At 37.4% G+C, this 27803-nt stretch overlaps 1 protein-coding gene and 1 long non-coding RNA gene across 3 annotated transcripts in view; one reads left to right on the forward strand and one right to left on the reverse strand.

The window, feature by feature from the left end:
- The window catches only part of PCDH9 (protocadherin 9), a 1187395-nt gene extending 1174261 nt beyond the window's left edge, over nucleotides 1–13134 (reverse strand). For both annotated transcript variants that reach the window (XM_069602308.1, XM_069602309.1), the window contains exons 1-2: nucleotides 11519–13134; nucleotides 7131–10301 (exon numbers count right to left, since the gene is read on the reverse strand). In XM_069602308.1, the coding sequence (XP_069458409.1) occupies nucleotides 7131–10166 (3036 nt within the window). In that variant the 5' untranslated portion in view covers nucleotides 10167–10301; nucleotides 11519–13134. The remainder of the gene's footprint in view (nucleotides 1–7130; nucleotides 10302–11518) is intronic.
- LOC138446905 (uncharacterized) lies at nucleotides 12306–16537 on the forward strand. Its single transcript, XR_011259596.1, has 2 exons — nucleotides 12306–13307; nucleotides 16031–16537. It is a non-coding gene; the product is annotated as an uncharacterized lncRNA (long non-coding RNA).
- The last annotated feature ends 11266 nt before the right edge of the window (nucleotides 16538–27803 follow it).

The following is a 27803-nucleotide window of genomic DNA, read 5'->3' on the forward strand; positions in this document are numbered from 1 at the left end:
TTCTATCACTGGCATGCTTATTTCCGACTAAAATAAATATTCTTAGAATGAAAGCTGAAGATTAGGAGGACAAAAAAGAGGCAAAGTAACTAGCACTGGAAGAGATATATGCAAATATCAGCTCAATGACAATTCTTCATACCATTTACAATTGAAGCTTAAAGACCCAAATACTCTGCAAGCCATTAGTTTCTCAATATCCTGGAAGGGATTAGCGTATTTCTTAATCAACTGCTAAACAGACTGAAAAAGGCCAAAGCCTGGATATTAACAAAGCAGTGTAATACTAAAATGCAGAGATGGTCAGATAGAAAGACAAACTAAGGAAGAATATTAAAATAGAAGATATTATATAAACACAGTCAAACTGAACAAATTTCCATTCTTTCTTGCTGCCTGTATAATTACACATCTCTATATATTAATGAGTGGTAAGGCTATAATATACTCCTTGAAACACAGATAAATTAATTTCATATATTTTCTCAAGGAATTCAGGATAATTAGTGTAAAATGACTAGAAAGAATCAATCAAAGGTGTCTCAAGGATCTTGCCTGTGTGTGTATCTTTATTACTCCCAGCTACAGAGGTGGTCCCAAGTCCATTATTTTAAATGTGATATGTATTTTTGTCACTAAAATCAATCAGACTATTAAAGATTGGAGGAAAATATTTTCACATGCCATTTAAATAATGTATAAGTATGTAAAAACAAATCTTTTAATGAATAACTTCAAGTTTTGAATGCTGTTAAGTATCAATATTATGTTTCAGAAAATTCCAATTCTGTCACTATTCTTTTCTATAAGCAACAAACTGCCTATAGGACAAATATGAGTGAGATAGATTATATATGGGTTGTTTCTCCAGTTTATTTCTGCAATCATTCTTTACTATTAAGGAATGGGTAGTTGTTGAACATACTTAGAAATTTCACATTTTAATGAATCTTGGCTTATGAAAAGAAAGAATATAAATCAAAATGAAAATGTCAATCATGGTAATATATCTATCTTATTCTATGTTTCTGATGACTGACGGCCCAATAGGTTTGTATCAAACAAAGGCAAAAAGCATGAGTTCCTTTTCAAATGAAATGTTGGACAGATTTAATAGCTATCTGAAACAACTGATGAAATCAAACAGTGAAGTATATTTCCTTTCATATTGAGAGATCATATTTCTACATTTGGATTTGCTTTTGTGGTCTGATATAAATTTTAGGGGAACTAACCAGTTGAAAGGTCATACCACATTAGCATTATTACTTATTGAACATGACACCTATGCCTCTAGATACTTAGAACTTTTGAAAAAGCATCTTGTTGACTTGTATTCTTAAATTCTCACAAATATTTCATCTGTGATTAGAGCCATATTTCAACAAACATGATATAATTTTAGGGCACTAGTATGTAATAAATTCTGAGAAAGATTTTAAACATAAAATCAACTGTTAAGAAAGCAAAAACTTAAGAACACACATAAAATAATTCCTATTTAGTTTCCAACTACATGAAATATGATATTAACTGATTTGTTAATATTATCAAGGGTTGAATCTATAGTTTTAATAGAGGATTTCCCTTCAAGAAAACACCAAACTAAATTCAGAGAAAGCTCACTACAAGGATTTTAAGTGAAAGTGGTAAACAATCCATGTTTTGCTTTTGTCTGTTTTAACTGCATGCAAACTAAGAGCTCAACTCTGACAAAATCAAATTGAGAAAGTACTAAAAATGAGCCAAGCAGTTAACATGACCTCGAATCCTGCAAACCCCTGGCCTAGTACTGCTAGATCGACACAAACATTGTAGCTTTTCCCATTTGGTGGTTTCTGCATTCCCACTCCCTAAAACCCCAAATTTAGACATCAAACAATCTAAATAATATATCAGAAATAACTATGAAAACAGAAATTCTAAGAAGATAATTTCAAGGTCTCACTTTCCTACCTCAGTATTGTCACATAAAATAATTAAAAAGTAATTCATGTCTTTGCTATTTTTCATATTTTGGGTACAATTTACCCATATCTCATATATGTTAATATGAAAATAAAACTTTGAGTCAGAATAATTCAGAACTGGTCATGAGGAAATATGATTTTAGATTTGAGCTTTTTATTAAATTTAAATTCTATTTTACCATTTCATGTATTATATTTTAATTTGTGCTATTATGAGAAGATAAATTTTAGTTGGAAATATTTAACTATTAAGACTGTGCACATACCATAAGAATATAACATGTTAGTACAATATTTACAAGGTAATTTTAATGATGCTAAAGCCTGTTCTGCGACACCATGAAGATGACTCATCTGAAGCCAAGGGAACATCAATTTAGAGTTTCTATATACAGAATCCATTGCAACAAAATATAAAATGTAAGATAATAGAATATTCTAACTACTGAAATTATTTTCTCTATGTTAACAAATGTTCAATAATCAGTAGACATGAACATACTCAGTATGGTGGTAACTTTTTATTTTTATTCTCCTTAAGGTTATTAGCAACAAAAGCTAAAATATAGCCAGAATTTACACCCTAGGTGTATCAAGCTTAAAAATATTAAATATTTGTCTTACAAAACCAAGAGGAAAGGTAGCCAGGCTGAATGGATGGCCCCTGCTCATTTCAAATTCTTGAATCAATATCCAAGAGGTCTGGGTGTCTTTTACTTTGTAACTGACTTCATGATCATCACTTAGCCAAAGCAAAGGAGCAGAAACAAAAATCACAACAGATAACATTTTAATATAATTTGCATCTTCAGGAGCAATTTTTTTTCCATATGCCACCTATATTCATCCCTCACAGAATACTGCCAAATTTAGTAGTTTAAAATATCTTAAAATTTTTGCTTGCTTCACACCAGTTAGCATTTGCTCCCTTCAGTTTCATTTTTATTTCTCACTGTTCTAAACAGCAGTTCTATAACTATCTTGTGCATTTTACATGACATAACACCATTTCAGCAACGTTTGCAATGGGATTACTCAAAAATGAAAAGTAATCATAAAAGTAATATAGTATCTCTAAATGACTGGGAATAGAAGCAATTCCCTTTATGCTATAAAAGTACATATATACACGAGTATGGCATGCAAATACATTTTCAATGTATAATTTCTTCAATATATACACAAATGTATATATGAGCAAATACTTACTCTACACTGTGAAAAGTTAAAGTAAGGATGTTTAAGCTCTAAACTAAGCATTTTATTTAGAAAATTAAATATGACTGTTTACCCAGAACCAAACTCACAGTGCAACTATTACAGATTGTTTTATTACCAGAATAAGTTGTCAAATGTAAATAGGTCACTTTTTTTCATTCTTTAACATTTTCATTTATACCTCCACAAAAAGCACACCGGGGCCAAGAAAATTAATTCCCCAAATGCTGTCAACCAGGTTGGGAAACAGTAATAAACAGCTTACTGTAAAGCCTCCAGCTACAATAAAACTGCTGTCAATAAGAGCTGAGAGTTGGACTGTGCAAAAACAGGTCCTTTCGAAATGATAATCTGAAAAGGAAAGAAGCTAACGGTTCTTGTCCTAATATGCTGAGGCGGTGGTTCTCAAAGTGTGGGTTCCTGGATTAGCAACATCATTATCACCTGGGATCTTGTCAGCAAAGCAAGTATTCAGACTTGACCCCAGTGACACTGGGTTAGAACCTCTGGGACCAAGGACGAACATGTTTTAAGAAACATTCCAGATGATTCTGAGACACTCTAAAATTTGAGAACTTAATACCATAATTTAAAAATCATATTCAATTAAGAAGATATTTTCCATTTAGAGAAAATATGTCAATGAGCTTTATCATTTAAAGTCCTACTAGAAATGATTTTGCTGTCATCCTCTCAAGCCTATGACAATGAATTTTGCTTATTTATGAATAAATATTAAGATATACTCTAGCTTTTTTTAAAAAAGGACATTTTATTTAATCTGTGAATGCTAAGGGAACATCCAAAACTTCATAAAAAATAATTTGCATAAAATTCAGTGACAGATTTGTTATATTCAAGGAAAATGAAAGCTTAGTAAAATAGAGTGGATGAAGAATGTAATTTATTATTGATTTATACGTTCTTTGCAAGGTCACATGAGGGAAAACAGCAAGAGAAAAAATGTCACACAACATAAGAATCAATGCACTATAAGCAAACTCATGGTATAAAAGTCAGACCATAGGTTTTCATTGTACAGATGAGACAAATTCATGATATTTAAATTTGGTAGTTCTTTGCTCAATAATCTTTCATTTTACCCACACATCAACTAGCACCATAAAGTGAAAAGGTGTTTCTGTTAACAGCAATCCTTTTCCACTCAACTAAAAATCTTCACAGATCCTACCTTAGTTTATAAATTCCTCTGAAAGCTTTTGCTATAATAAACCCTACTTTTTCAAAATCGTGTTATTTCAGGAGCACATTTTTACAAAAGCTACTAGTTGAAGGAGCCAAAAAAAGAATTTTTATTTTTTAACTTAACTAGAACATCTTCAATAACAGCCATATAGTTCAGTGAAAAAACAATTTAAAGGATAGTATATAATGTGTGTTCTTCATTCATAGAAAATATGCCTCTTTTATACTAAAATTGTACATATTGCTATCACCATCACCTGTCCTTACTTCCATAAACACTCTTTTTCTCCAACATTGCAATTTTTCTTTCTCAGCATGAAAACTTCTAAAAGGCGTAAATAACCAAAGCCATTTCAATAGCTCTTTACCATAATAGTGAATTATAGCTACATTTGAACACTGAAATGCCTACAAGGAGAACTGCACAGTGACGCAGGGTCTCAAGGAATGTCTAAAATGCACTTTAGTTCCAGTTAGAGAAGTATTCAGCATTCTATTTCAAAGATTACATCACACCAACAAATTTCCTTATGACTGACTAAACCTCGACGAAAGATCTTTCTCATACCTTAACATTTATGTCACTGAACTATATCTGTATGTCACAGTACTATATATAGATCCAACTTTGGGGAAGAAATCAGAAAAAGTGGGTCTATACATCAATGCTCCTAATACCCACCACACTTAATATGAAAAGAAAATGATGTGGAAATAACTTCAGTATGTTTCTCTGGGAAACAAACTTCAGATTTTATATGAAAAGTTCTAAGTCATGTTACATTTTTAAGATACTGTGCAAATCCTAAATTATCATCAGTATTTTGTGGTAACCTTACCCACCCATTGAAAATAAATAATAAAAAGCCATATTTTCTTTTCACTGAAATAGCAACTTTATATTTAAATCCACTTAGTTTCATAAATTACTTTTCTCACCATGATTAACTATTTAGCTACATTTACAAACCTCTACTAAACTCAGAAATGTTCTTAATTTTAACACATCAAACCTCTTTTAAAAAGCTGATGAAGTTAACATGAAAATAACTCATTCCAAATTCTATGTCTATCGAATAACATCATATTCTCTAGAACCTTCGTACTGACTTAATTCCTTTCATCCTATACATTCAAGCTCTAAGTATATGTGCTTTCTGAATCCTCTAGATATTTAACCTTTCAAGAAATGGAAATTTCAGTTGTAAAATCATAGGCATTATACTTTACGCTCTGAAGTATCTCTGATTCATTGTCAAAATTATTTTAATAAATATCTTACTACCATGAAACCTTAAAGTCACTGCAGAGCAACAAACACTGGATGGTGAGAGACAAATAGAGTTTCAATAGTACATTCTCACCCATCCCACCCCCACAAGGGAAAAAATAAGGAAAACTCTTGCGTTTTCAAACACTAAGCAATGACTGTCAATACTCTGTCCAAATTTTATTTTGCTTTACTAGATTCTCTGAAATCTGTATGTTCCTTACTTTTAACAAATTCAGATGGGTCATCACCATAGGTGGACTCAATACCAACAAAGATAGAACTTGGATTACGAAGTCATAGAAAAAGTTGGTGTGTTGAGAACTGATCACAAAAGAGCAAGCAAATGAATTTAAATGCTAGTTGCTCCAGAACAACTATCATTAAATAAAAGGTATCTTTGGCTATAGCACCAGATTGATCTTTCCTTCCCCCTTTACTTGCTACTGCGGGACTGGAGTCAGGCCAACACAAGCGACATGATACCCTAGTGCCATCTACAGGCTATTATTGACACTCAAATTTCATGGCAACAGACAAGCACCAGTGAAATAAATTAGACAGCGCTGTATTTAAATCTTTATTAATAAGGAATTATTAGACCTAAGAAAAACTAATTCTGGATTTGGTTGAAATATGAGTTTCTCAGCCTATTAATCCCTCTTCACATGTCATATTTCACAGTTTAAAATGAGTTATGACAGATCACTTATGCATTACTGAGATGAGAGAATATTTACAATGGATTTATTCTTTTATGTATAAATCAGTTCTAACAGGGAGAAAGTATTCCTTCCTTCCTTCTTTCTTTTTTTGAAAAAGTACTTTGGCCATTGTGGACAATCTGCAATCCTGTCTATTCAACCTTCAATTTACTATATTACAATAAAAATCATCTGAAATCAAAGAGAAGACTTTCTATATGGCTTAGCTGCAATCTACCAACAATCATGTGCTTCACAGCTGATGTACATTTAATATTCTACTATATTTTTAGAGACTAAAAAAAATTAACCCCTTTAGCAACCACAGCTCCAACATAATTATAGTCAGACCTTCAAAAGTCATTTGAAACTTGAGATTTGAAGGTGACTTTTGAGATCAAAAAGTAATGTGAAAATCTTGAAGTAGTCAATTTGGAAACCCCAGGAGCAGAATTTGGCATATCAGGACAGGTTTTCTTCTTCAGCAAACATTATCTTGGGACATTTTGGAATAATTTCCTCTTTTCATCTTTTGCCATTTGAAGGAAACTGGGAGGTTAAATAATTTTCAGAACTCAGAAATTTCAAAGCTGTTCTAAAAATTCTTGACTGAGCCCCAGAGGAATAGAAAAGGGGTCAAGTTTTTTTTTTCCCTCTTTATAACTAAAGTTAGACCAAAACAAGAGACACACTGGCACGTTAATACTGGTTGACTGGGCACTTGTATGCAGTACTTATAGACCAGTAAAAGTGCTCATTTACCTGTCTGGTGTGTAAGGGGCCCTTTGTCTTGAAGCCTCCTTGGGAACTGCACTCTGAGGCACTGAAGTGATCTGAACTAGTGGAAGAGCGTTTGGAAAGGGTGTCACAACCCCCGACAAAGGTGTTGTCCAACGGGAGCTCCTGAATCACGTGATGCTTTTTCACTGAAACTGGAGTGTCTGGTTTAAGATGGAAAGCAGGCTGTGGAGAAGCGGATTTGTAGTGCTTGGCCAGGTCAGGGCTGTTCGGCTTGAAGGTGGTTGGAGGTGCTGGGCCCCAGTCAAATCTTCCTATGCTTTGCTCCTCCAACTCAGCCGGCAGGCTTATTGTCCCATTGATAGGTTCGTGAACTGCATCATCGGGTTTGGACTCTTCGATGGTAACAAAGTTCAAAAGAGAGCTCTTGGGAGATTTTCTTTTCTTCCTTTTCTTTTTCTTGTTTTGTTTGTTCTCCTGGTTTGGGGACATCCATTCGGCACCTTGCTTGCTCCTTTGAGCTGCTTTGAATCTTGATGCATGGCGACAGCGCACCAGAACAGTGACAAAGATCACGACGATGACCACCATGGCACCTGCGACGATGGCGATCATGATGGTCAGATAGTCCTCATTTTGATAGGGTTGGCTGCTATCCCCTATGTTTCTGTCCAATGGGGTCTCCATAGTCCTGCGAATCAAGTCATAGATATAGGAAGCATTGCCAGCAGTGTCATTAACATAAAGGAAAACAAGCACAAGTGTGTGTAGAGACTTAGGGTATCCCAAGTCACTTATGTTGACCACCAATCGGTGCAAGCCCACATCAGTTGGTGCTGGTTTTTCTTCCAGGGTGATGTTACCTGTTACTGGATCAATCCGAAACAAGCCTTTGTTGTTACCACTCACAATTGTATACTTCAGTTCAGCGTTCATCCCAGTGTCAATATCCACTGCAAAAACTTCTGCTACCACTGAGCCAGGAATGGCTGAGAGAGGCACCAACTTAAAAGAAGTATTAGAAGGCGGTGAAATGACAACAGGACTATTGTCATTGACATCCATGACATTTATAGTTACTTTTGCAGTAGAGGAACGGGGTGGTTGTCCCCCATCAGTGGCTTTGACATCAAAAGTGTAGGAACTCTGCTGCTCTCTGTCAAATGAGACATTTGACTTTATGACTCCAGAATAGGGATCCAACACAAAATTATCATTGTCATTTAGAATGGAAAGAGTCACAGCTTTATTCTCTCCAGCATCTGCATCTGTCACTGTGATTACCCCCACAGTACTATACTTTGGCAGATTCTCAGACACAAAAAATTGAAAATGATTATGAGTAAACTTGGGGCTATTGTCATTCTCATCCAGAACAGTAACTATCACAGCCGCTTGACTTTGGAGGGGAGGGGTCCCATTGTCCCTGGCAGTTACTGTAAAAATGAATCTTTCTTGTTCTTCTCTGTCAAAGACCCTAGAGGCTGTCAAAACTCCTGTCTTTCGGTCCAGATCAAAGAAGGAGGCATTCGGTCCAAGCTGATAAACAATATCTGCATTTTTCCCACTGTCTTCATCTGTGGCACTAATAGTTGTTAAGTATAACCCACGTCGGTTGTTTTCAGAAACTGACAGCTCAATTACAGGCTGGTTGAAAATTGGTGGGTTGTCATTTTCATCCTCAAGCTTAACCCTTACCAGAGCAGTCTGATTTAAACTGGGCTTCCCAGAATCAGAGGCAACGATTTTAAAGCTGAATTCTTTGGTGCCCTCATAGTCCAACAAAGAGGAGGTCTCTAACAAATATTGGTTGTCATATACTGCCTTCAAATGAAATGGGACCTCTCTTTCAATAAAACAGATCACTTTGCCATTCACATCTGTGTCCTTATCTGAAACTGTAATTAGGGCAATTTTTGTATTGACAGGATCTTTCTCAGACAAATACACGGTGCCATTGATGGGACTTATAATGTACCTGAGGTCTATGTTCGGAGGGTTATCATTTACATCAGTGACATTGATGGTAACCGTTGCTCTAGCAGGAGTAGAGCTGCCATCACTAGCCAGTACTGTCACTTTGTGAATAGCCGTCTCCTCTCGGTCTAAGGACCTCTGAACTGTAATCAGCCCAGTAGTATTATTTAAAGCAAAGAGTCTTTTGGTTGCAGGCGCGACCTGGGCACCAAAAATGTACCGGATTTCAGCATTACTGCCTATATCTGCATCAGTGGCATGGAGCTGAATTACAGAGGTGCCCACGGGAGCATTCTCTGGAATGTGCACCTCCACCTGACCCTCTTTAAACACTGGCTTGTTGTCATTTACATCACTTACTGTGACCTGCAGGATGGCGGTGCTGGACTTTTGTGGGGTGCCTCCATCCTCTACTTTGATTTTCATCACATAGGTATCTTTCTGTTCTCTGTCCAAGTTTTGCTGAACAATCAATTGCGGCCACTTTTCTCCTTCCGGAGTTTCCACGATATCCAGTCCAAAAACACTCTGCCCATTTAACAATTCATAATGCTGTACACCATTGAAGCCTGTGTCAGGATCTGTTGCTGATGGAATTGGAAAGCGGCTGTTGATCAAAGTGTTTTCTGGGATGGAAATATTGATGACAGGAGATGGAAACATGGGGGCATTATCATTGGTATCCTTGACAATTATTTTTATTTTGATCAGCCTGAAAAAATCATTGGGGAGGATCACCACCTCAAGTTCAAAGAAACACTCATTCTCCTCAGCGTAAGAGGCTCCAGCACAGAGTTTTTCTCTGTCTATTCTATTGGAGGTTGTGAAAATTTCCCCAGTGCTACTGGATACTTTCACCAGAGGGGCATCCCCAGCTTTAGAAACCAGTCTGTAGACAAGGCTGGCGCTGGTCCCTGTGGCAGCATTGATGTGAGAAATGTTCAGATCCTTTGGTATGTTTCCTATGGGTACATTTTCAGGCAATTCCTCTCTAATAGTGTAAATAAGTTCTTGAGCTATTGCGGAATCCAGTCTTAAACAGGCAATCAGAGCAGCCAACAGGTAAAAATCCCTCAGGTCCATGATAATGTATTTATTTTCTTTTTCCTGGATTTAGGGTTTAAAGGTCTCCACTGAGGAATGAGGCACAAATTGCAAAAGGAAGCGTGCATGGACTGGAGGATGCATTACATCTCATCGCTTATTTGGAGACAGCCACTGTCAACACAATCGTATAGACAACATTATTCTTCAGTAAACAAAAGCACACAGTCACGAAATATCACAACACATTTTCCACTGCATATTAGTAAACATGGCAGTTTGCTCTGCCACTGTTTGCAAGTTAACTCTGTGAATAAAAACACCAAATATCCCCTGCTTGCTGCATTTGCCCAGAGAAAATAAAATTATCTACTTTTGAATTAAGGGCAGCTGCTATTTTTACCTGCATTCACCCACACTGTTGTAGGACACTGTTTAATTCAAAACATGCGTCCTTGGTTTCCTCTTCCCCTCCCCCCTCTTACCCGTCTCCTGGCTTCTAACCCACCTCCCTTAGTTTTTTCAGGAGCTAGTGAAAAACACCAAGTATTTAGCTATGGTTCCTGCTAATTGCTTTGTCACATGTCAAATGTGATGTGTTTTCTTCTCTGCCACACTGAGTCATCTCTTTCTTCTAAACAGACTATCTTTTTTTCTTTCCTCCCAGTTTTTCAGCTGCCTTCTGAATACAATTTTACTGGGAAGCAAGCATTCGGACATGCTGCTGCAGCATCAGAAGCAGTAGTCACCGGCCACTACATAACCTCATTGCCTAAGAGCACAATACCAAGACCTTCAGTTTACCCAGACCTTGCTCTCATTTCTCCATGTTGCTAAATTATCCCCATTAGAATTAATAAACACATTAAAACTTTTAGAATACATATAATAACATAGGATTCCTTATCCTAGAGGTGGAAAAGAGTGCCAAGACATAAGTGAAACGCAGCTAACATTTCCATGTAACTGCACAAAATTTTCTACTGAGCATAAAAGAGGAAAGGAAAAAAAAATGCAGTTCTTAACCCCATCTCCGTTTATAGTATTAGTAACGTCTGCCACACATAAATACTGAGAGTCAATAATGCAGGTAGAAAGCCTTCTGCTTCGATGCCCTCCTAACTGCAATTTAAACGGGTGCAAGCCTCCAGGCAGCTACCTACTTGAGTAGAACTGGTCAGTTTCCAGGCTCTAATCTTATCTGCATTAGGCTGCACGGTAGCTGATGCCTGCGATTAGTTCCGGCAGAGTGATGCAGGTAGGGATGCAGATACAGCCTAGTAGGTGAGCTCTGCCCCCACCGTCTACCCAGTTATAAACATCACTCGTCTACACCGAGGACATATCTAAACACAAAATTTACAATTGTGCATGCGAAACTTTACACTTACGTTAGTTGCCTCAACCTTTCCCCTTTCCCGGTATGCTGCAGTTAGGAATGAGCTGTTCCAACACATAGAAAGCCATGCATCTGGTAGCACCAGTTTGGGGAGAAATCAGAAGCAGCAAAACGTTTCCTCCTTGTAAAATGTGTTGCTTCGGGCTGGCAAATTAGCAACTCCAGAGAACAAATTCACAGATTTGTCGTTAGTCATTCTCTCCACATTTCGTCTCTATTACCCACGGGGTCTGAGCTCTCCTGGTATTTAACACACACACTACATCCAGTTGCACTTCTTCAGCTCAGGGGTATTTTCCACAGCATCAAGTATACCATTTCCCTCCGATGTCAGTTCTGCTTAAGTCTCTAACTTCTTGTAGGAAACGTCAGAGTTGGGGTGATGGTGAGTCTCTGGGTGCTCTCCGGGGTGACAGTTGCCCGAAAAATTCCTAATTGGTTATTTCTTGCGTGCTTCTGAGACTCTAGGGCGCTCCTTCCTGTCTGGCACGCTCTCCCTCTCTCCCTTTGCCTCTGCCCCTCTCTCCTTCTCCCTCTCCTCTCTCTGAACTGAATTTCTTGATATAACTCTCAATAAGCCCAGAGGGAGGGCGTGACAGCCGAAGCCCCGCCTCCGTCCCCTGATTGGCCCGAATCTTGCGGTGCTGGCGCCCGCAGCCCGGAGAGGAACAAGGCGCTGACTGTCTCCCAGCCTCCCTTCCCCAGTGCCCCCTCGGCAGCCGCGAAAACCCGGAGACTCGATCCTGGCTGCGCGAGAGCTGGTTTCCAGGAGGCGCACTGAGCATGCTCAGCAGGGTCTGGCCCGGGAGGGAAGTGGCGGCGCTCCCGAGGCCCGAGCGGACGCGGCTCTCATGAGCACTGCGGGGCCGGCGGCTCGTCTGGGCAGCCTGCGGCCGAGTCCCGGCGGTCGCCCGAATAGGGGCGGCACCGGAGGCAGGCGGGGCGTGCGAATGCCGATCCGAGAGCCTCGGGGACCGCGGAGGTCGGTTGGGGGATGCCGGAGGCGGCTCAGCTGCGGGCGCACATTCCACAGTTCTCTTTGCTGAAAGGGGGGACCAGAATGCACTGATGGGAAAGAGTTCTTCCGGGCTCCGAGGCGGAGCACCGGCCAGCACATCTCCGGAGCGCGTTAGAAGGACTACACTCACGGTGCCGCAACTAGAGGCTTTTCCTGGCAGGGACGTTGGCCAGAAGGGCAGAGAGGGCGGCTTGGAAAGGTCGTGACAGAGGATATTCGAATCTCAATCAAAACAGTAAAGAAAATTAATCTGAGCACTCCCTTCGTGTAGGGTGATGGAAGCTGCCAGGAGAAAGGGAAAATGACAGCCTCTGGGATCCCCTAGACAGCCTGAGGCCAGTCTGCCGTGTGGAACACGAACGGGCCGCGGCAGCCGATCCAGGCTGTGCTTGCACTTCTGCTCCCGCCGCGCCCAGAACCTGTGAACCCGAGCTCTCCCGGACCCGCGGCCGTGGCAAAAGCCGCTTCAGCTCACCTAGCTGCAAACTTTGGTCGCGAAACGCTGGAAGGAGTCCCGTCCAGCGGGACTCCCCAAGCTGTGGAACGTTTCTCTCCCCTCCACTGTCTGCTGATTCCAACTTGACATGTACACTAGTACTGGTCGTTCCCTGTGGTTTTTCTGACTCCTGTTCCGTCGTCGAGTATCCTGACGCATTTATTTTCATGTTAAAGCGGCATAGAGGGACTTTTGAAAGAATTAGCCTTATTCCTTAAATATTGGCCCCGAAAGCACTGTCCATGTTTGACTGAACGTTTAAAATTGGTAAACCACGAATATTTGTACCTACGACGCCAGATACCTCAGTAAAGTTTGAGGCATTAATAGTTCACTTCGAACTATATATATATATATATATATATTTTTTTTTTTTTTTGCATGACCTGTAAAGGTTGTTTGAGAAGGCCTTAATGCATGACTGAATAACTTGTACTACCTAACAGGGAGGAAAAGGGCATTTATTTTAAACCTCCGTATTCTCTATTCTGTACTGGGCTAAAGATGGCTTGAAGACTCTCTCACGTAGTTCTGCACTGTGATGGCGTGTTAGGGAACATCTTTTGTTTTTGAATACAATGGCTTTCCTTTTAAAATATGAACACTTATTTTTAGGTAATTAAAAGTAAAAAAAGAAAATCACTAAGCAAACCTACCAAACTTAGATATTGTGTAAATAATTCCATTATTTGACTAATTTTGACACTGCAAAATTTCCTCACATCTATGAAAATTTGTTTTTTATTCAAACTTTTCCTCAGATGGAATATTCACAGTAAAAGTACAGGGCCCTCAGAGGCCTCTGTAAAACACATTAACTCCATCTATGTGAAATATAAACACGAATCTAGCAGACCATAGGTTGATACTATTTTAAAATGGCTAAACAAATCTAGCAGTATTTTGAATGATTAGGAAAAAGGCTTGCTTAAGTATCTAAAAAGTCAAAAGGAAAATATTACCTCATACAATAATGCCAGTGATTTAAAGGAATATTCTTTTATTTTACCACAGTGAGTGATCATTTTGCCATTCATGGAATCAACAATTATAGCTAGTGCTTTGTTCCAATTGTCACATATTTTATACTCTGAAATATTTTATGCTCTTTTAGTTTAAAATAAGTGAACCATCATTCTGATACATTTACAATAAACACTGTAGCACGGCCACTTTCCAGTCCATTTATGAAACATCAGTTATCTCACATTCTCATTCCAGTCATACTGTAGTCATTTCAAAGTCACAACACATAGCTTAGCCATAATTATTAAACATATTCACAAAGTGGAAATGTTTCTATTTGCTGAGGGGTAGCTTTACTTGTAGTCAGGACCCTTTATTACCCTATGCTCCTAAATGAAATCTTAGCATGAATACAGATGAAGGTTAAGGAAGAGAAAAGAAATCATCACATGATAAAACTTATGACCAGGAGACTTCAATTAACAGAAACCACAGGGCATACCCCCCAAATGAAGTGCATGTAGATCTTTTCAAAGGAAATTGAATTTAATTTAGAGATAGGGCTACTGACTTATTCCATCTTATGGGTGTTTATTCCGCAGGTCTAAATTGGTGGGATTTTTTATCGAAATAGTTTTACCTCTGAAAGCTAGAATAGTTGAAGCTTATTGTTTGCCCTATTGTAGTCCAAATGCTAAACTCCAGAATCAGAAATATTATTAGAGATCTTATTAATATTCCTGGAAGAAAATTAATTGATATAAAGGGTCATTTTCCTAACCCTCTGCTATCATAACTTGAGTTTTCTGCCAAAGTCATGATATAAAACGTTTGCATATTGAGAGTTCTTCACAATCCAACTCTCAATTTAAAAAAAAAAGATGTATCTGCATAATTATGAATTAGTGAAATGATAGTATTCACTAATTTTAGTTTTTGTAGGGGAACATTTATTGAGGTGCTTTTTTTGCTGCATTTTAATCACCTTTCTCTTTCCTAAATTTAGTAAAATGTTAGATTCTCAATTATATGACTTCAAATATATATCTTCAAATATATATGTTAGATTTCTTCAATTAGATCTCTTCAATTATCCCTTATACCATCTTTATCAATTCATGTTTTCTGCAGCAAGGAATTATGTTCTCACCTGTGTTGTACCTGATTAATAATGTAAGAATTATGCCATCCAGGCTGTAGTAAAATTGCCTTAGTGTTCTTTGCTGGTTATGTAGGTTATGGAATACTTGTGAAGCTAAGTCACCTTTGGCCAGTTAAGTAAAGACTAACATGCTATTACACGTTTATACAGATAGAGAAATCAAATTAGTAAAATTATTTTATATTCTAAGAATCTGTTTATATATTTAAACAATAATTTTCATTTAATAACCTAAATTATTAAGAAGTTCAGATTGTTAATTGGATTTTCAAAGACGATTTTCTAGTTACCATTCAGCATTTTAAAATTACATTTCACACAGAGATCATAAAAGTTATTTTAAGTTACATTTTCTATGAATGACATAGGCTGTGGTATTTGAAATGATCAAATGACCTCCTCAAGGATTTAAAGACTAAAAATTTCAACTCTAATATACTAGTTCTATATTCCAATCAAGGTTAAAAATAAAATAAAATTCTTTTGTGCCCTGTACTTCAAAAGTTCCTTTAATCCAGATGTCTTATTATGACTAACTGACATTAACCAATCAATCACAGGAGCTCTTCTGTCACAGCAGGTTTTATTGTCCCCGTCTCACAGAAGAGACTAGGCTATTATACTGTATTTCTAAGAGAGGAGAAGGTTGGAATTATGCAAAAAGAATGCTAAGGATTATTTGTGTTACCACTGTTTAGAAAATGACAATGCAGAATTTTAACACCACAAAAAGACAATTAGCACCTTTTAAGGTTGTGCAAACTGGCAAGTGTAGTAAGCTCCTTGAATCATTCTTTTGCTTCAGTATTAGCTCTTTTCTTTGAACATCTTTCTTTTTTTTTTTTTCTTCTTTTTTTTTAAGGAAAACCTAGACCAAGGTCGGAGAAGGCAATGGCACCCCACTCTAGGACTCTTGCCTGGAAAATCCCATGAACGGAGGAGCCTGGTAGGCTGTAGTCCATGAGGTCGCTAAGAGTTGGAGACGACTGAGTGACTTCACTTTCATGCATTGGAGAAGGAAATGGCAACCCACTCCAGTGTTCTTGCCTGGAGAATCCCAGGGATGGGGGAGCCTGGTGGGAGGCCGTCTATGGGATCACACACAGTTGGACACAACTGAAGTGACTTAGCAGCAGCAGCAGCAGCAGACCAAGATATTCAAATGGCAAAGGAAAGCAGGTGACAAAAAGCTTCACTGTTTGAATGACTGAACTAAATTTATTCCAATTTGCTATATTTTTATGACTGACAATGATTATAGATGTCAAGTTTGTAGCTCTAACAGTTACTACACTATAAACTGACATTTCCAGTGCCACTATTTTATCATGATTACTGTATAAATAAAATATTGAATTTTCAGATTTCATTATTGGTTGTTTAAGACTTCATGTAAACATAGATCTCAAAACAAATGTTTTCCCCATCCCAGAAATGACTCAAGTAATCACTCAGGAAGTATGAAAAAGTGATTTAAAGATAATAAAAAGAAAATTAATATATGTTTAATTTTAAATAATTTGATCATTTTAAAGTCATGCAATTTTAAGTGACATATACAAAACTTTCTATTTCTTGTGTATGTATAATATTTATTTTTGTAGGTTAGAACTGTTCAATTAGAATATCAAGTTTGATCAATTCATATTTATATAAATGATAAATGTTCAAACATAGCATACACATTATTTGAAAACACCTCTATTTGCACTTAAAATAGAGATAGAAAAAGGTTGAGATAAGGACATGTTTCCAGCACAACTATATTTGGCCAAAGATAATTGGGAAATTATTTTTCATAGATATTAGATCTTTTTTCAATTTAAAATAAGTATAGTACAGTTTTTAAAACATTTCTTTCAGTAGTCCTACTTCTTATTGTAAGAATATGTTGTCAAAAATATGAGTTTATATTACTTGAAACAACAGCATTGTAGTCATTTTCATTCCTTGTTCCCCTCCCCCAATTTCTTCATGCATATATTTCTTTTATGCCTATTTTTCCTGTGTGTGTGTGTGTGTGTGTGTGTGTTTAATAAGCTCACATAATAATCTGGGAGCCAAATTTGTTACTTAATATGCACATAAATAGACTTACTAATATATAGCAGAATGAATAAGTCTCATTTTTCTCATATAGTCTCCTCACAGGAAACAAATTCAATGGACAGTCCCCTTCTAATTGAATTAGGATGAGTCAGGGAGACTATGCATATTCCATTGACTCCAGCAGCCTCTATATCACTGATAACACCCAAGTAATGAATTTAGGGCTTGCTCAGCCTTTGCTAGATAACTGATACAAGCTTTGTTTGGGGTTTGAGTCAATATCATTCTGTTTACAAAAATTGTGTGTGTGTATACGTAATTCTTTAAAATAAACTTTTTTCTTAAAAAAAGATTTTATTCCAGAGTATACACTAATACATTCCTTTTAAAAATCCTAAAATGTACATCATCTTTTTAATCCTATGCCTATGAATTGATAGTATGTCAGCCTCAAACAGATAGGTGAAATTTTCAGAAAGGATTGAAAGAGCCTCAAAGAAACTTCTTGGCTGTATGGAATCAGTCATCATAAGAGATATTCATTTAAAAAAAAAACAGCATGCTACAAAAAACATTACTTGTAGAGATTACAAGAAAGCCTAATTAGGAAAACTTTCATTGGAAGCATGTAACTTGCAAAATATAACAAAATGCAATAAATACCCCTTACAATTTCAAAATGATTAGAAATCTTTCAAGTCACAAAAATATTTATGCAGTGTATTGATTTTAGAAAGTGAATTGCATACATGTTTGAGTGCAAGATCAGTATATCTAAAGCTTAATTGCAAGTTAACTGTTTAGTTTCTAGAGGTAACGACTATACCAATAGGAGTGTCTTTAACAGTTATGCTGAAACAGTGATGAAATGAAAGAGTAAGTATCTTCTAGTAATATTTGCCCCTCACTAAGGAACTCACCTGGCTTTTTGGCATATTACAACAGATAAGGATTCCTAAAGACCAAGTAACACTTTGGGTAAACACCACAATTAATAGAAAAATGTGGAAGGTGACAATTACATGAAAGATTATAAAACACATAAGGGACAAATTTTGTGGTATAAATCTATTCTTTAATCCATCAAACGTCTAACTTAAAAACATACTATTTTAAATATATGTTAAAAACATAGCTAATATACTTTAAAACTCTCCTATATACTCAGCACATAAATATTCAAATAACTATATTTCAAGCATAATTCATCCGAGGGCTCTTTCTGTTTATTTGCAGTGAGGCACACTATACTGTGAGTCCTTTCTACTTTGCTAATTCTCATCACAATCTCTTTCCTTTATATTTCAGACTTTAAAGATTTTGCTTGTTACATTAATCAATAGTTCTAATGCTCAATAGCAGTTTCTTGATGATATACATGGATATGCATCCAATTCTGTCTAATCTTCATATTGTTCCAGAATGTTTACTGAATTTACTATTATAAGCCTGGTCTTATACTAAAGTTGCATTCTCTACTCATGAGTTAAATAACAATTAATTAACCTGCTCTGTGTTTCTTAACCTTTAACATAAATACAAATGACCTAGAAGTGTTGCTAAATTAAAATGCGTTCTAATATATTGGACCTGTGGTGCACACTGAGGTCCTGCCTTTCTATCATGTTCCCAGAGCATCCTAATGCTGTTGATCAGCGGACCACTTTTTAAGCAGCAAGGACTTAAAAGGCATCCTAGAGACAAAGTGTCATGCCTCAGAGGAATAAACAAAACAAAAAGAGCATTGGAACAAGGCCTATGTCTATCACTGTAACATACAGGGATTGATTTTGATTACCAAGCATACTTTCAACACAAGTAATGCTCAGAGGATCAAGAAATTCACACATCACTCATGTATTAATTTGATTTAGCTTGTTTTCTTCCCCGCTGAGATTAGGTATCTTGAGCTAAACTTTCGTTTTACTTTAAACTCACTAGGACTGAGGAAGAAGTCTGTTTGGCAACTGCCCCGCTTTGGGGAAAAGCAGGTGCATGCAACAGAGGAGGACTTAGGGCATTTACTGAGCAATGTGAGGGTAGCAGGCCAGAGAGGAGCACAGTAGGTGCCAGCAAGGAGGTGGTGGAATACATGTGTGGACTCCTAAGCTCACAAACGATTTCTACTTTTTTGAAATGTATCTCCCTGTACTATGAAAAGCAAAGCAACTATAGTCACAGGAATTGTCTTTCCATTCTGCCAACACTTGATTCTGGTTTATGAAGATACTTCGTTCAAGAGAGACCAATGAACCCCTTTATCAAAGAACCTAGATTTACAAAAGAAACACTGCAAGGTCAATCTAATCACTTTCTGAACAGGAAGTGATGTATATTCAGGAATAACTAGAAGCAGTAATTTTCATCACATGGACCAGAAACCCAAAGGAAGGTTGAGGGAGAGAATAAGAAAAATGAAGATGCACAGAAGGAACCAGAGATGGAGAACTCCTTACGATAGTTAATTAACTGGTTGCAGTTTATTGTTGGTGTCCAATTATATCCTCGCCATTGCTTCTTAAGAGCTATTAGCTTTAATAATATCTATTGAAAGTAGTGAAAGTGTTACTACTCAGTTATGTCCGACTCTTTGAGACCCCATGAACTATAGCCCTCCAGGCTCCTCTGTCCATGGAACTTTCCAGGCAAGCATACTGAAGTGGGTAGCCAGTGCCTTCTCCAGAGGATTTTCCTGACTTGCGACCAAGAGTCTTAATTAGTACAAGAAACTAAGCACAGCGACTTGGTAGTTTTGCTTAACTCTATTCCTGATTAAAATATCCTTTGAAGGACTAAAATATGAACTATGATAATATGATTTACATGTTATAATTGTAAGGGAGAATTAAAAGAGTAAAAAAATCAGATGTTTGCATTAGTGGTTTTCAACTTAAACTTATCTCTGAGGAGACCTTTTTGAGGTAGAGGCCAGGGATGATGCTAAATGTCTACAATGCATAGAAATGCCCCTCCTTCACTTGCCCCCCACCCCACACACATGATGATGGCATGATGTGGCATGCATGCTCAGTGGAGTCTAACTCTTTGTGACCCTATGGACATTATCCTGCCAGGCTCCTCTGTCTATGGATTTTCCTAGGCAAGAATACTGGGGTGGGCTTCAATTTTCTCCTTCAGGGTATCTTCCTAACCCAGGGGTCAAACCCACAACTCCTGCATTGGCAGGTGGATTCTTTACTACTAAGCTACCTGTGAAACACACACACACACACACACACACACACACACACACACATATGCACACACACATATTCCAAATAATTATCTGACTGAACCTGGCAGTAGTGCCAAAGTTGGGGAACATTTCTTCAGATGTGTAGTATTTGCATTTTTACATATCACAATTAATTTCAGCAAATTTATATCTAATTATGTCTATTAACAGCCAATCAAGAGTTAAAATATTACTGGAGCTAATTTGATGATCTTTAGGAAAATGGACAACATATATTATAAATTTTGTCTCTGTAATACTAATTGAAATCTGGATAAAACAAATCTCTCTTCTGACAAATTTTCTATTTTTGTAGAAAGCATGGAAAATCTATAAAACAACTATTGCGTCTAAGCTTGACCATTTCTGTCCATCCTTGTTTTTAGAAAATGTAAGATTCTTAAATGTATATATGAGGCATTTTTATTGGTTTTATATTAATGTGTAATATATCCAGTATAAAAGTTAATTTTATTATTTTAAGTCATTATGTCTATCAATTCACAATTAAGAAAAGATCTATCCACTCACAAATTATCTGACAAAATAAGATTGCCTTAGTTTCTGCGATGTGTCTGTGACTTATTTGGGCTGTTCATCAAGTTAAAAAATTAAAAGTGCAGTTACTTCAAATAGAAGATGAAAATCTCCCTTGGTTATAAAACTGTAAGTTCCAATAAAACATAGATGTGCTTAGTTGCTCGGTCATGTCTGACTCTTTGTGACTAGCCGGCCAGGCTCTTCTGTCCATGGGATTCTCTAGGCAACAATACTGGAGTGGGCTTCAATTTCCTTCTCCAGGATATCTTCCTGACCCAGGGGTCAAACCCAAGCCTGCCCCTTCTCAGGCGGATCTTCCCGACCCAGGGATCGAACCTGGTCTCCTGAATCACAGGCAGAGTCTTCACCGTCTGAGCCACCAGAGAAGCCCTAAAACACGGATAAATCCATTCAAATATGCGATTGCATACGAGGTTTTTTTTTAAAAAGACTAATGTAATTCATCTGGTTAGTAGTTAAGAGTTCTTTCATCCTGGTTATGATAGTCTCAATAACTTATTTTAATTCCTTCAAAGGATACTGATCACACATTTTTATTCTTAGGTTTTTAGGTCAACTTAATTATTCCTGGAAATTTGCACAATAAACTGCAATAATAACCTTGTAAGTTACCAAAAACTTGCCGAATTAGGTTAAATGTTCATTCAGAGAGAAACAAATATGCTGAAGAAAAACTGAGTACTAGAAAAATGAATTTTATACTATTTGACTCACTCAAGAATCAGTTAAAATAATTTCTAACTGTGATAAACAGCGCCATCTAGAGGACTTTGTCTGCAATGCATATTAAAGCTGTCTAAAAGCATTAAATGTATGATTTACGCCATAATTTTATTTTCTAAATTTCATAAACCTAGCAAGTTATTTTCTATGTTTCATTAAATTAACTTTGTGGAAAAATTAAACTAGTAAACCATTTTTGCTATGATTTCAAGTGTCAATACTAATACATTGTCAAAATATTATTTGAATGATATAATTTTTATTAATTATGTTTTTGCCAGATAGTAACGTACTTTTGATATTTAATAAGCTAATTATAATATCAGAATTCTAGTCCTGTCCTTGTAAAACTATATTAGAGTCAATAGCTAGAAAACTCAGCAATACAATGAGGTTTGTATATAATGTATACACATTACAACAAATGTTTCTTTCAGAAAAGTGATAAAATTGCCTGTGCTATTCTTGTTATTTCTTCCTTTCTTTCCTCTTTTGTGTTAGTTTCAACATGAACACTTTTCAGTCCTGGTTCATTAATGTATACATTGTGTTGATTTCTAAGGTCTATATTTTGAAGAATTAATCAGTGGTGGCTGAGACTCTGTGGGGTTCTCAGGACCTAAAAAGGTATAAAAAGAGAGATACCTTGCTGTGTTGCCTATTTAAATAGAAATAATAGTGCCTTAACACTTATGAAGTTTCCATTGTAAAAAATTGGTGAAAAAAAGAGAAAAATATCCATTCTAAAGTTGTGACTATCAAATATATGCATATCTCTATAATTATACAAATGGTGCTTACTGAAATTTATTTTTATATGCTCTTGAATTCCAGATTGGTTACTAATGAAATTTGCCAAACAGTCTACTTTGTATCATTTGTAATCATGTGAGGTGTATTTACAATTTTTTTGAGATGACTGGGATTCTATTTTGGTATAATCTTTATGTTACATCTGCACTTAAACTGCTAGAGATTATTAATTCTGTTATTAAGAAGACAAAGAGGAGTGTAAATTTCAAATCAAGTCAAACAAGACAGATACATAGCATTAAGATGTAGTTCTGCAAAGCTGCTATAAAGCTGTCCAGATGCCTAGTTGAAGGGAAAATCTATGACAAGTGAGTATAAAAGTAATTTTTCTTTTCATAATTTGATGTTTTAATTACAATGAATATCGCTGATAGAGTCCAATACAATTTCATTCTATTATTGTTTTACATTTATGTGAGAAAAAATTACAGGGTTAACGACAGTTATGGAATGCTGACTGGCATAACTATTACCATTTCACATCTGCTGTTTCAGTTGGAAATGATCTCTGGTGGGAAAGGAAGCAACTGAATCAATATCAATGCACATAAGAATAATCACTTATTTTGTAGTGGAGACTTTGATATTTTTATATTATTTGACATTACATATTTACATATTTTATTTTCTAATCAAATTAAGAAATACATATGGAAGAAATAGTATACCACAGAGTAACAGAAAATGTGAAAATGTTGGCCACCTTTCTCTACTTGATGCTTTGGACCCTTGCCTTTTAATAAGAAAAATGTTATGTGTAGAAAAATAGTACAGTCCTTTACTTAGATTCAGCAATTTTTAGTATCATCTCGGATTTCCTTGATCTCGTCTCACATTTGCTCAACCATCTGAAAGTAAGATACAGACCTGTCATTGCAAAATTGTTCAGAATGCATTTCCTAAGAATAAGGACAGTCTCCTTCATAATCTCAGTATCCCTATCACACTTAAGAAAGTAGTAATAATTCCATAACATCATTTAATATCTAGTTTATTATTCAATTTCTTCTTCTCATTCTCAGAAAGTTTATAGCCATTCACAAATGGCTCTTGTATTTACAATGCAATCTAATTTATGAGTCAGGTCAGTTCAGTTCAGTTGCTCAATCATGTCCGACTCTTTGCAACCCCATGAACCGCAGCACGCCAGGCCTTGCTGTTCATCCCCAACTCCCGGAGTCTACGCAAACCCATGTCCATCGAGTCAGTGACGCCATCCAACCATCTCATCCTCTGCCGTCCCCTTCTCCTCCTGCCCTCAATTTTTCCCAGCATCAGGGTCTTTTCAAATGAGTCAGCTCTTCGCATCAAGTGGCCAAAGTATTATGAATATGATTTGGATCACACACATAATTCCAAAGAACACCCAGGACTGATTTCCTTCAGGATGGTTGGATCTCCTTGCAGTCCAAGGGACTCTCAAGAGTCTTCTTCAACACCACAGTTAAAAGCATCAATTCTTTGGTGCTCAGCTTTCTTCACAATCCAACTCTCACATCCATACATGACTACTGGAAAAACCATAGCCTTGACTAAGTGGACCTTTGTTGGTAAAGTAATGTCTCTGCTTTTTAATATGCTATCTAGGTTGGTCATAACTTTCCTTCCAAGGAGTAAGCGTCTTTTAATTTCATGGCTGCAGTCACCATCTGCAGTGATTTTGGAGCCCCCCAAAATAAAGTCAGACACTGTTTCTACTGTTCCTCCAACTGTTTGCCATGAAGTGATGGGACCAGATGCCATGATTTGTTTTCTGAATGTTGAGCTTTAAGCCAACTTTTTCACTCTCCTCTTTCACCTTCATCAAGAGGCTCTTGATGAAATTTATGGTTACATTGCCCTTATTGTTACATCTCTTTAGTCTCAGTTTAAAACAGTTCTCATTTTATGACTATTTATGTTGACTTTAGGGGAGTTTTACAGTGGACTATTTCACAGTCTATATTTGCTTAATTGCTTCTTCTTGGTGTTATTGACTTGATTCTCTGTGACATGTATTTTTATCTGGGAGTTAGATGTAAAATTGTGCTGCTCACTGAATATGATTTGGATCACACACATAATTTTAAATATTACAATAGTTTTAAAAAATAAGAAAAATAAGGTAAAATTACTTTAATAACATATTTCATTCAGCCCCATATGTCTAAAATGTAGTTCACCATGTAACCAATATAAAAATGTTAATGATAATTGTTAACATATTTTACCTTCTTTTTAAAAAGTTCTTTATCCCTGAAATACTAACTCCTGGACGTGCTCACTCGCAGAAGCTATTGTGTCTCCGTTTCCCCAAGGGTGAAGAAAAATGATATCCAGCTTGTTGTTTGGCAGAAAAAAAAAATGTTCTTAGTTGCAGCATCTTGAGTTTAAAGACAGTTTTCTCCACTTCATCATTCAGCAGATATTTAACGTTAAAAGAAAGAAGGCTACTTGTAATTGAAGAAATGAATTCACAGCTAGGTGTCTAGGGTTTCTACTATTTTTGCAAAACTATTTGAGGAAGAGCCGGAAGAAAAAGAATCTCTGTTCTGCTGTCATAGTTGCCATGGCTTCTGCACTGTCTTGAAAAGCCTGTACATAATCACTTCCCTGATAGCTCAGTTGGTGCAGAATCTGCCTGCAATGCAGGAGACCCTGGTTTGATTCCTGGGTGAGGAAGGTCTGCTACAGAAGGAATAAGCTACCCACTCCACTATTCTTAGGCTTCCCAGGTGGTTCAGCTGGTAGAGAATTCTCCTGCAATGCGGGAGACCTGGATTTGATTCCTGGGTTGGGAACATTCCATGGCGAAGGGAACTGCTATCCACTCTAGTATTCTAGACTGGAGAATTCCATGGACTATGTAGTCCATGGGGTCGCAAAGAGTCAACACAACTGAGCCACTTTCACTTTCACTGGCTGCTCATACATGGGAAAACACAGAAAAAAACAGAGGGGGGGGGGGGTGGAAAAAACAAAAACAGGACAAAAGCAAACCAAAGAAACAGATTCCCCCAGACCAACGAGAGCTTTGTGCTCCCCATGAAGGATAGAGGTGGATTCTTTCCTACCTCAGCCCTGAGTTGCTACAGGCAGCCCATGTATCTTCAATCAGTAGCACTACTTGGAGTAGATGGGAGCCCATTCCACCAATAGGTGAAGCCAGCAACCTACTGGAGAATGTACCAGGAATCCTCAATGATAGGAGGAGGCCTGAGAATGAACTCTCTGGGGCTCTCTCCTCCCTCCTTCACCGAGTCCACCATGCAGACCTGCCCTTCTAGTGTCCTCCTGATTTTCCCTTGAGGACTCCTCAGTTCCTACACCTGTGCAGAATCCCAGCCTTCTGGGCAGTTGTTTTGATGTGTCAGGCTCTTTTTTGTCCCCATCCCGTTTTGGGAATAGAACTCAATTCATAGAACATTCAATTCAGTTCAATTGATCAGTCATGTCCGAATATTTGCGACCCCATGAATCGCAGCACACCAGGCCTCCCTCTCCATCACCAACTCCCAGAGTTCACTCAAACTCATGTCCATCGAGTCGGTGATGCCATCCAGCCATCTCATCCTCTGTCGTCCCCTTCTCCTCCTGCCCCCAATCTCTCCCAGCATCAGAGTCTTTTCCAATGAGTGAACTCTTGCATGAGGTGGACAAAGTTTTGGAGTTTCAGCTTTAGCATCAGTCCTTCCAAAGAACATCCAGGACTGATCTCCTTTAGAATGGACTGGTTGGATCTCCTTGCAGTCCAAGGGACTCTCAAGAGTCTTCTCCAACACCACAGTTCAAAAGCATCAATTCTTTGGCGCTCAGCCTTCTTCACAGTCCAACTCTCACATCCATACATGACCACTGGAAACACCATAGCCTTGACTAGACGGACCTTTGTTAGCAAACTAATGTCTCTGCTTTTGAATATGCTATCTAGGTTAGTCATTAAGCGTCTCTTAATTTCATGGCTGCAATCACTATCTGCAGTGATTTAGGAGCTCCCAAAAATAAAGTTTTCCCCATCTATTTCCCGTGAAGCGATGGGACCAGATGCCATGATCTTTGTTTTCTGAATGTTGAGCTTTAAGCCAATTTTTTCACTCTCCTCTTTCACTTTCATCAAGAGGCTTTTTAGTTCCTCTTCACTTTCTGCCATAAGGGTGGTGTCATCTGCATATCTGAGGTTATTGATATTTCTCCCGGCAATCTTGATTCCAGCTTCTTCCAGCCCAGTGTTTCTCATGATGTACTATGTGTAGAAGTTAAATAAGCAGGGTGACAGTATACAGCCTAGATGTACTACTTTTCCTATTTGGAACCAGTCTGTTGTTCTATGTCCAGTTCTAACTGTTGCTTCCTGACCTGCATATAGGTTTCTCAAGAGACAGGTCAGGTCATCTGGTATTCCCATATCTTGATGAATTTTCTACAGTTTATTGTGATCCATACAGTCAAAGGCTTTGGCATAGTCAATAAAGCAGAAATAGATATTTTTCTGAAACTCTCTTCCTTTTTCCATGATCAAGCAGATGTTGGTAATTTGATCTCTGGTTCCTCTGCCTTTTCTAAAACCAGCTTGAATGTCTAGAAGTTCATGGTTCACGTATTGCTGAAGCCTGGCTTGGAGAATTTTGAGCATTACATTACTAGCATGTGAAATGAGTGCAATTGTGTGGTAGTTTGAGCATTCTTTGGCATTGCCTTTCTTTGGGATTGGAATGAAAACTGACCTTTTCCAGTCCTGTGGCCACTGAGTTTTCCAAATTTGCTGGCATATTGAGTGCAGCACTTTCATAGCATCATCTATCAGGATTTGAAATAGCTCAACTGGAATTCCTCACCTCCACTAGCTTTGTTCATAGTGATGCTTTCTAAAGCCCACTTGACTTCACATTCCTGGATATCTGGCTCTAGGTGAGTGATCACACCATTGTGATAATCTTACTCCTTGGAAGAAAAGTTATGGCCAACCTAGATAGTATATTCAAAAGCAGAGACATTACTTTGCCAACCAAGGTCCATCTAGTCAAGGCTATGGTTTTCCCAGTAGTCATGTATGGATGTGAGAGTTGGACTGTGAAGAAGGCTGAGCGCCAAAGAATTGATGCGTTTGAACTGTGGTGTTGGAGAAGACTCTTGAGGGTCCCTTGGACTGCAAGGAGATCCAACCAGTCCATTCTGAAGGAGATATACCCTGGGATTTCTTTGGAAGGAATGATTTGGCCACCTCGTGCGAAGAGTTGACTCATTAGAAAAGACTTTGATGCTGGGAGGGATTGGG

This window comes from Ovis canadensis, chromosome 10 (genome assembly GCF_042477335.2).
Source record: "Ovis canadensis isolate MfBH-ARS-UI-01 breed Bighorn chromosome 10, ARS-UI_OviCan_v2, whole genome shotgun sequence".
NCBI lineage: Eukaryota > Metazoa > Chordata > Mammalia > Artiodactyla > Bovidae > Ovis > Ovis canadensis.